This window comes from Oratosquilla oratoria, chromosome 27, assembly GCF_046742065.1.
Source record: "Oratosquilla oratoria isolate Oo_2021 chromosome 27, ASM4674206v1, whole genome shotgun sequence".
Classification (NCBI taxonomy): domain Eukaryota; kingdom Metazoa; phylum Arthropoda; class Malacostraca; order Stomatopoda; family Squillidae; genus Oratosquilla; species Oratosquilla oratoria.
The window spans coordinates 9927079-9936261 of record NC_134803.1 but is presented as its reverse complement, the minus strand read 5'-3'; the positions used below and the strand labels follow the sequence as shown (position 1 = coordinate 9936261).

Here is a 9183-nt window from a genome sequence, read left to right as displayed (position 1 = left end):
GAAATAATTTCGGCCCTGGGCAGGATTCGAACTGGATACTGGGAGCACTTCTGCTTCCCAGTTCAGCGCTCTACCAATGGTGCCACCGAGTGAGTGTGAGTGTGAGTGAGTGTGTGTGTGTGTGTGTGTGTGTGTGTGTGTGTGTGTGTGTGTGTGTGTGTGTGTGTGTGTGTGTGTGTGTGTGTGTGATACGTCCACGTTCGTTTGAGACACAGGACACTGTTTTCATTGTTTGTGGCTGTGCGTGAGGACAAGAAAATGTACAGGGATATATGTTCGTCATGCAAATCCCGAAGATGGATGCCACCGTATACTCTAAGATAAAAAAAAAAGTAGCCTGAGAACATTCCCCAAGTCTCGAAAAAAAAGTCAGTGGGAGACGAAACAAAAAGAAGTAAACGAAAAGAAATGCTAATAACAGTACGAGAAAGAAGAGAAAGGTGGGGTCTTACTTACCATATGGGCCACATTGACGCCTGTGATTATTCTTCGGCGCTGACTAGGACTGGAGGAAGGCTGAGGACTGGGTGGGGGGGGAGTGGAGAATGCCGCACACTACAGCCAACAAGAGCAGAACAAGAGTCAAACAACGGCGGGTAGATCACTAAGCGAGTCTACGTCATGACAGGGAGCCAAGGAGTTCTAGAGATATGAGTCTAAAGGGCAAAGGGTCTCTAGAGCCACAGGGCTAGCGGTTTAAGGGGTCGTCTTTACAGGGACTACAAGACTAGCAAGAGGTCTTAGGGTAGTCCCCCTACACTGAAGGTACGACCTTCGGATAGGAAGAGACGTGTGATCCAGTACAGTGAATATACAGAAAAATATATAACAACACCCTTCTACTATGTCTCTGGAAGATTTTTTTTTTTTTTTTTTTTTTACAAGAAGAGGTTGGTGAAAGCAGGAGATACAAGGGAAGACAGTCAGTCGTAAGTTTCGTGATAATAATAATAATAAGTGTGGGGGGGAGTTGTTGGGGGGGGGTTGAACTAAGATGGCGTGATTGAAATCCATAAAGTGTTAGGAACAGAGAGATGGAATGAATCCATCCACACATCGAGCATTGGTGGGGGAATGAGAGTGAGGAGTTGGGGGGAGGGGGGGGAGGAATGGTGTGGGTAACGAAATTGATTAAAGTTCCCACTAGGAAAGGAAATAATTCTATAAAGTTCTTGTTCAACATGATATACACCACGTTATCGAATATTTCACAAGTGCTTTAAGATTCTATGAAGAGTGCGATTAAATACTAATTATTTCAATCCTAAAAAAAAACATCAGAAAAGACTATGACTAGAACTGGATATCTTCGTTCATGTTGACCTTATTCTTAAAGAAATATAATACTCTAAAAAGTGACGACAAAGCTTCATTAATGTAATAACTACATCTAATCGTATAAGGCTACTTAAATCACATATCAAAAGTTAACTAAATCAGGAACATATTGAAGATGGTGACAAAAAAATATGATCAATGGTCTCATAAGTAAATGACCAACATTTCACATTTACAATGTAGTGTCAAGAAGTTCTCAAAAAACAATTACAACAATAAATAAGTTAATTTTTTATCACTGGATCTATTAAAAACATCGACGGGTTAGGATTGTTATCTTTGAAGATTAAGTTGATTAACGATTAGAAAGTTACAATGTACAATGAGACATGCATTGCCTTGTAAGGCTGAATTCGTTTTAACGTAAGCATTAAATGACTCGACGTTTAATTAGTCTGTTAAATCTAACATTATCTAAGGATTAACGGAGAGTCTGAGAGTGTCAGGGACACACTGGTAGGGATTTTAGTAGGATATCAGAGGACGAAGACAGAAAAAGAGAGGGAGAAAAAGGATGAGGTCATTTTGAAGCCCAGAATTATATAAAGTATGGAGGAGAAGCCTGAAGACAAAGCAAAGCCGATTTATTTTCTCAGTTACGAAATAAAAAATGCTGACAAAATTTCACGAGTTACAAGAAAAACCACTGAGCGAATCATGATGAGACAAGATGTAGTTAAGAAATGTACATGATACATCAACCACACGGGTTAAGTACGACCAGATACATACTGTACATCCCATTTGGCAAAATGGCTACGTCCAACACGAGCCGAAGGAGGAAAGAAAATAAAAAAAGAAAGACAAAAAAAAAAACACGACATTCAATAAACAAAAGCGGACACGCGCCATTTTTTTCATCTCTGCCATCTACAGACATAACAGCAAGTTCTTACAGGGACACAATGCTTAGTAAAAGTCTCTTGATTAAGCTACGCTACTCTCCATGTAGGGGGCGCTCGACCCCCACCCCCCACCCTCTGGGAGGGGGTGGGGTTGAGGCGGCAAACCAATCAACTTACCATTCTCTGCACACTGCCCTCGACCCATTGCAGATCAGGAGTCTTCGGTGGACTCTTGAGAGACGGAGCCTGAGTCCGAGCGAGGTCACAATAGCTTCGCTTCTGATCAAGTCCAAAGTGCAACAGGGTGAGTGTTTGTTAGTGCGAGGCAGGAGGAAGTAAAGAGCAGCTTTTCTTTTTTGTAAGCAGAAATATATGCAGTTAAAGTAGTGCAAACGTTAGACTTAGATTAAAGGAAGGAAGTTGTTAGTTTACCAAAAGATGCTTGAGGCATTTTTTTTTTCGAAGAGGTAAAAATCTAATTCATACAAGACAATTTTTTTTCACTTTTTTCAGTGGCTATTAATTTGAATACTGCGAGACAACAGCAAGTTCTAATGAGACAATTATCAATGTATTTATCACATCTACGAAAATCAACTGAAAAATTAAATGTAAGTACAGTAAGCTCATCTACATTAATTAATACATTTATCAATGTCAATGAATCACGGCAATACTGATCCCGACTACAACCCTGGCAAAGGGGGGCCCACTGGCTACTAAGAGTTGCTTCCTCACCAGCTGAGCCACAGACACGCCCGTGTATATGGGCTCCTTGAGGCCTCCCCGAGGAACGTCGGAAACTCCTACGCCCACCTCCTTGGAACGCCGCCCACCCAGCTCAACCATGCTCGACGCCCGTGAGGACAACTGAGATTAAGAGCACAGCCAAGCCAAGGAGGATGGTCAATAAAGCTTTGGAAGGCGGCGTGGATTATGCATAGGCAGAATCAAGCTTTGGGGTTACACAGAGCATCGTACCAGGCAACAAAAAAAAACATATATATATAAATAAAAATAAATTGTACAAAATAAGGAAAGAGAAGGGAAAAGAATCAAAATATACGCCGATTGCCGAAATGCACCTTAATTACTGCGCCCCCGACAACGCACTACAAGAAAATAAATTATCAATTAACGATGGCCAAACACTTATTTGTTTTATCAAACAGGCAAACGGGTGTATCCAGGTCAGTTTTAGTTATTTAATTATCACTGGATACAGCGAATAAAACAAAACAAAACGGAAAAGAAAAAATCTTGAGTCTTTCACGTCGAGATCTGAAGCGTCAGACTTGTGGGGAACGCGTTTGGAATTCCGCTCTATAAACTATCGAATCAAGGTGTGCACTGAACTATCCTAATTGACAGAGTGTGACCAATTCACCCTAGTCTAATTATACCATATACTTCCGATCTACAGCGCTGATTGTAAAACCTAAATTAATATATCATGTCCTGGTATGGAGTCAAAATTCGGTGGCCAGTCACATTTCATGGAACAACACGATTCTGAAGAAAACAGTTCAACAGGAAGAAGGATCCTTCAAACCCGTTAAAACCGTTAGATGAAGCAGCTTCCCGCGCAGGTAAGACATAACTCTTCACTTGAGCGTGTGAGGAGCTTACTAGCCTGCCTTGGCGATGATGAAAGTCTGCGGGTACGAGCGCATCACATCAGCTACCACATAGAAGAGCGTGGTGACCGCGTGATGGATGTAAACACTAGTTTCTTGTTCTGTGGCACTGCCTGAGCGCCTAGTGCGTCAACTTCCACAATACCAAGAAATGGTATTGAGGCATGAGCAGGTAGATAATAGCAAGGCCAAGAGTGTGAGGACGAGAAGATTGCTATGATATGAATTTGTTGCGTGGCTTGAAGACATGAAATAACCGATCAGATAAATGATAAACAGTACCGAGTGTACAGTGAAGGTGAGAACAGGTTTGGGAGGAACTTCATTGAAAGAAATGAACTCGAAGGGTCTTCTACAGGAAGGTACAGTTAGATACCTTCACGTCATCATTTGGCGGGAACGGAAAACAAAACGTAAGATAAAACGTTCTTTACTTGCATCACACTTTTGAATCAAGACCACCTTTATGGTATTACTGATAAAACACAAGTTCAGTAAAACGAATAACAGCGACAATCTATAAAGGAGAATGCTACGATGAGATTCAGTGGCAGGGGGGGGGGTTGTGAGGAGTACACCAAGTATCAGAATTAACTATATCATCTTAATACAAATCAGGTCGGTAGCTACTTTCAAAGTAATATTTCACTATGCAGAACAGGGTAGGAAAATTTAGGAATTGCAAGTGCTCAAAGTATTTTTTGAAGTGCTCTTACCTAAACTACCTAACTATCTGACTTAAGCGATGGTGCCAGAGGAAAGTATGAATTCCTTGTAAAAGCAGGGACAGAGTCTGAATATGTGCAGTGTACACGACAGCAGCCTAAACGAAACCTTTGGGAATAATGATGATAAAACTAAGAATTATCTAAAAGTACAAGCTGAGGGTCATTCTGAGAGACGTACCTTCAGCGACTTCAAAAAGTCAGGCCGCTGCCATTCCTAAGCAAAAGAAGCAAGTGCAAGACGATGAATCAATATCACAAAGAAAAACAAATCGAAAGGGAAACTACGTGGACATATGACACTGGTGTTTGACAAGAAAAATTAAGAAAAGTAAAGCAATAGAACGAGGACAAAAGGGAAATGAGTGCGTGCGTAAGTGGAAAACTGGTATAACCGCAAAAAAGCCAAACAAATAAAAAAACAAGATATTGCTAACTACAGGTGAAATCAATAAAAGACGTGCTATGGAATAAGGAGAGGAGGAGGAGGAGGAGGAAGAGGAGGAGGAGGAGGAGGAGGAGGAGAGGGTGCTGAGGAAGAGTGTGTGTTGGGGAGAGGGTAAGGATCTGACCCCACGTGGGGGTGAGGGGGTGATTTACAGAAGCGGGGAGAAAGCGTTTACCCAACGTGGGGTGATGAAGGAATGTGGGAAGAGGAAGGGGAAGAAGAGGTCTCCCTCCAAGCGCTACTGAAAGGTACTCAGCGACGCGAGATTCGTGGTTCGCTGGCCGATCTAAATAATTTCAAATTGAAGCACTACGCCATATTTGGACACAAACACCACGGAACCATTGTGTATTTCTTAGATAGAAATCATGAGAACACCGATAATAAAGTGAATAAGGAATTACTAGGTTATTACGTTGATCAGTCAACTAGGGTCGATTTTCGTTGACAAGGAAATGGAAACAAAAATCTTTATTCCACACTAGACGAACGGAGGGGTAGAGGTTGTCGCTTGTGTTTATTCCTGGTACAGGAAAACAGACATCGGAATAATGCAACTACGACACAGTCCGTAGCCAGACAAATGGCATTTTTGTCGTTACTTTTGCTCGATTTATTATAATTTCTTAATAGTCTAGTTCCGTTTTACAGCACATCTCAAGACAGACAAACAGACAGACACATGAACATGTCCGGTCTTGGAAAGAACAGCAGAGGACGTGATCAATTTGTAGCACATGAGCGTGTGTGACTTTTCTCAACGTTCTCAAACAGTTCCAAGAAAAAACAACACTGAGATCGGCAGCATCCTAGGTACTGAGACTTCGTAAGAAGAGTATCACATCAACATCGAGACGAGGTCCTCCTGCGAGCTCGCCTGGGTCCTCGCTAACAGGCTCGTTGACGCGTGGCATCCCAGAGTGCCCCCAGAGGCATCGCGATGGACGCTGGCGCTAGCAGCGCCTTCACGGGCACTACCCACCCACCCCACCGTCCGACGCTTCACATCTTGGCGAGCACGAGAGCACAACGAGGAAACAAAAGAAGAAGAGGAAGCGCAACACAACTTCGAAGTTCTCTTTTTGCCTGGCCCCAGATCCCGAACTCTATATTTTTCTCTCTCTCTCTTTCTCTTTCTTATTTTATTGGCGTTGTGGTTTTCGGGAGCAGCACAAGGTTGCCGGGATCAGATCTCTCCGTCCCCAAATGGAATTTTGAAAAGGGGGGGGGGGTTGAGGGAACTAAAGAGACGACGCAGGGAACGATGTCTGAACAACCCCGTGGCTTAAGACACTCTGACGACCACGCCACCAAGCCCAGAAAGGGGGTCGAAATGGAGGCGGCGGCGGCGGCGGACGAGCAGGAGGAGAAGGAGGAGGAAGAGCAGGAGGAAGAGGAGCAAGAGGAGGAGGAGGAGGAGGAGGAGGAGGAAGGAGAACAGAAAATATGAGATAGAGAAGGGGAGAAAAGAAGTGAAGAAAAACGGGGTAGAAGGAGAAGAACAAGGTGGGAAGGAGGAACAAGAGGAGTAGGAGGAAGAAGAGTAGGAGGAGGAGGAGGAGGAGGAGGAGGAGGAGGAGGAGGAGAGCAGGAGATAGATGGGAAGGATGGGGGAAAGGAGCAAAGGAGGAGGGGGAGTAAGAAGAGGATGAAGATGCGAGTGAGGGTGAGGAGGTGGTGAAGTAGGAAGTGAAGGCTGTGAAAGAGGGGGAAGAGGAAAAGAAGGAGGTGGAGGAGGAGGAGGAGGAGGAGGAGGAGGAGGAGGAGGAGGAGGAGGAGGAGGAGGACCAGGTGCGTGTGAGGAAGAGGGAAGGGTCAAGACAATATTGGGGAACAACACGGGGGATGGATGGAGGAAGGGAGGGAGGGGGAGAGTAGAGGAGCGATGCACTGGAAAGGAAGGGGAAGGGGGAAGGGGAAGGGGAAGGGGAAGGGGAAGGGGAAGGGGAAGGGGAAGAGGGGGTTAGAGAGACTGGAGGAGAAAGCAAAGGAGAGACAACTATGGAGGAAAGGGGGGGGCTGTAAACAAGCTTGGGCAGAATGTGCTCTAGTGTGGATGTAAAAAAGAAGAAAAAGAAGGAGGGGAAGGAGGAGAAGAGGGAAAGAAGAGGAATATAAAGAAGACAAAGAAGAAAGAGGCAAAAGAGGAAAAGGAGGAGAAGATGGAAAGGAAAATATGAAGAAGAAAAATGAAAAAGAAAAGAAGAAATTAAGAAGAAAAAGTAGAAGAAGAAAAAAAAGTGTGTTGGTTCCATCAAGAGGCACCTGGCTGGGACACTCGTCAACTCTGCCCTCGTTGTTAGTTAGGGAGCCAAGGCAAGTGACGGACACCTGTAGGCATTGGGAATCGAACCCGGGACGACACCGTGCGAGGCTACAAGGGAATCCAACGCGTGGCGCACGCAGAGGAAAGACACGAGAATTCTAATAAAAGAAAATAAAAAAAAAATAAAAAAAAAGTCTCTGCAACTAATCCCTTTACGCTCTACAATTGAAACACGAATTCGTTCCTTTCTTACAATGAACTATTTTGTACATTGTGAATGCTGACAGGAGACCTTTTGGCCATGGCAAGGTCGGATGAGAGAGATAGAGATAGAGAGAGAGAGAGAGAGAGAGAGAGAGAGAGAGAGAGAGAGAGAGAGAGAGAGAGAGAGATGACTCAACCTCCCCTCAACCTGCCTCGGAGGGAGGGTGTCGCGTGGCGGTCACCTCGCGAGGAACTTTGGAAGAAGCTTCCATCACTCTCCTGATAAGAGGTCATGAGAATCCGCTCAGTCAAAACACTGAGACGGAGAAAGAAGCAAATGTGTCCGCAATCCATCGTTGAGTTCGATTCTCGAAAACGTACGAGAATTCCTGTCGTCTACTGATCCTGTGTGACAACAACCGTGATGTATGAGCAATTGCTTGACAAGCAAAGTTTCTGACCCAAAGTCAATCCAACTGTTGTATTTGAGCAAAATTGCTGACAATAAACGGCATTAACGGTTACAGACAAGAGACAGAGGGAGGAAGAGAGAGAGAGAGAGAGAGAGAGAGAGAGAGAGAGAGAGAGAGAGAGAGAGAGAGAGAGAGAGAGAGAGAGAGAGAGAGAGAGAGAGAGAGAGAGAGAGAGGGGGGGGGGGAGAAAAATGTCCCTGATATTTTGACTGTAATCATATAAACTATCGTGAGGGTTCCCCGTCCACTACTCATTTGTAACCAGGGACGGTATAGAAGGTACAAAGAAGAGATGGAAGGCAAAAAATAAATAAACAAAAGAAAAAATAATGAAATAAAAGAAATCATGAATGAGATATTTAGAAGACGAATAGGAGAAAGAAGAGGAGGGAGATGTCACCGATCTGAACCAAGACAAAGAGTGCCGCTGAATGCCACGGAATGTCACAAGCATCAAGTTGGGCGTGCGCCTCGAACCTCCTGGACGTGAATACGTCCTCCAACAATCTAGTGCGCCTCTACGTGCGCAGGGGGGAGGGGCTTCCTCAGTGACGTCACGTCGCCTTTACTGTGTTCGAAAACGGAGATCTGTGTGTTCCATGAGGTAATGCCAACTCAGAGAGAGAGAGAGAGGGAGAGAGAATTTTTACAAACTTAATGAGGAGTTCCCCTCTGCCTAACTTAGACTTTGAGTGTTCCTCTACATTACCTCTGTCGTCTACTTGTTCCCATAGCCAAATTATACTACATTCTGTTTTGACAACGTGTGTATCTCAATCATAATACTAGTTTTCGTGAAAAACGAATATCAGTGAACAATTCTTCCCCTGTTTGAAATGATATATGACGTCATGTTTTGCAGTGGGACGCGATCATCAGTACTAACGTATAAAACAGTAACAACAACGTTCATATAATTATAACAGTGACGCAAAAACAATAAGATGATTATAAAAATCATAATATTAACAGAAAAAAATTAAACGAATGACAAGAATATCGATGATAATGATATCATAATGATGATAATATAAAAATATAAATAATAAACGCTAACAGCAATAGCAATTAATATGTTAGACAAAAGGACAAGGGCAAAAGTATCAGGCATCAGAGGTATAAAAACAGAAACAGAATGAAAAAAAAAGAAATAATAGCTCTAATACTAAAAGTTGGACACATCATGGCATGCAAGTTAGTCTACAGTACATTATCGACATTGGCAAGAGCATGAAATATGGAAACAA

General features: G+C 43.5%; 1 protein-coding gene across 1 annotated transcript in view; it reads right to left on the bottom strand.

Annotated features, from left to right (window-relative positions):
* Nucleotides 1–9183, bottom strand: part of LOC143039888 (uncharacterized) — a gene marked incomplete at its 3' end in the record, with an annotated part of 141577 nt that overhangs the window by 43750 nt on the left and 88644 nt on the right. Inside the window, 3 exon segments of the mRNA XM_076210209.1 lie at nucleotides 457–555; nucleotides 2361–2462; nucleotides 2922–3053. Of these exon segments, the coding sequence (XP_076066324.1) occupies nucleotides 457–555; nucleotides 2361–2462; nucleotides 2922–3053 (333 nt within the window).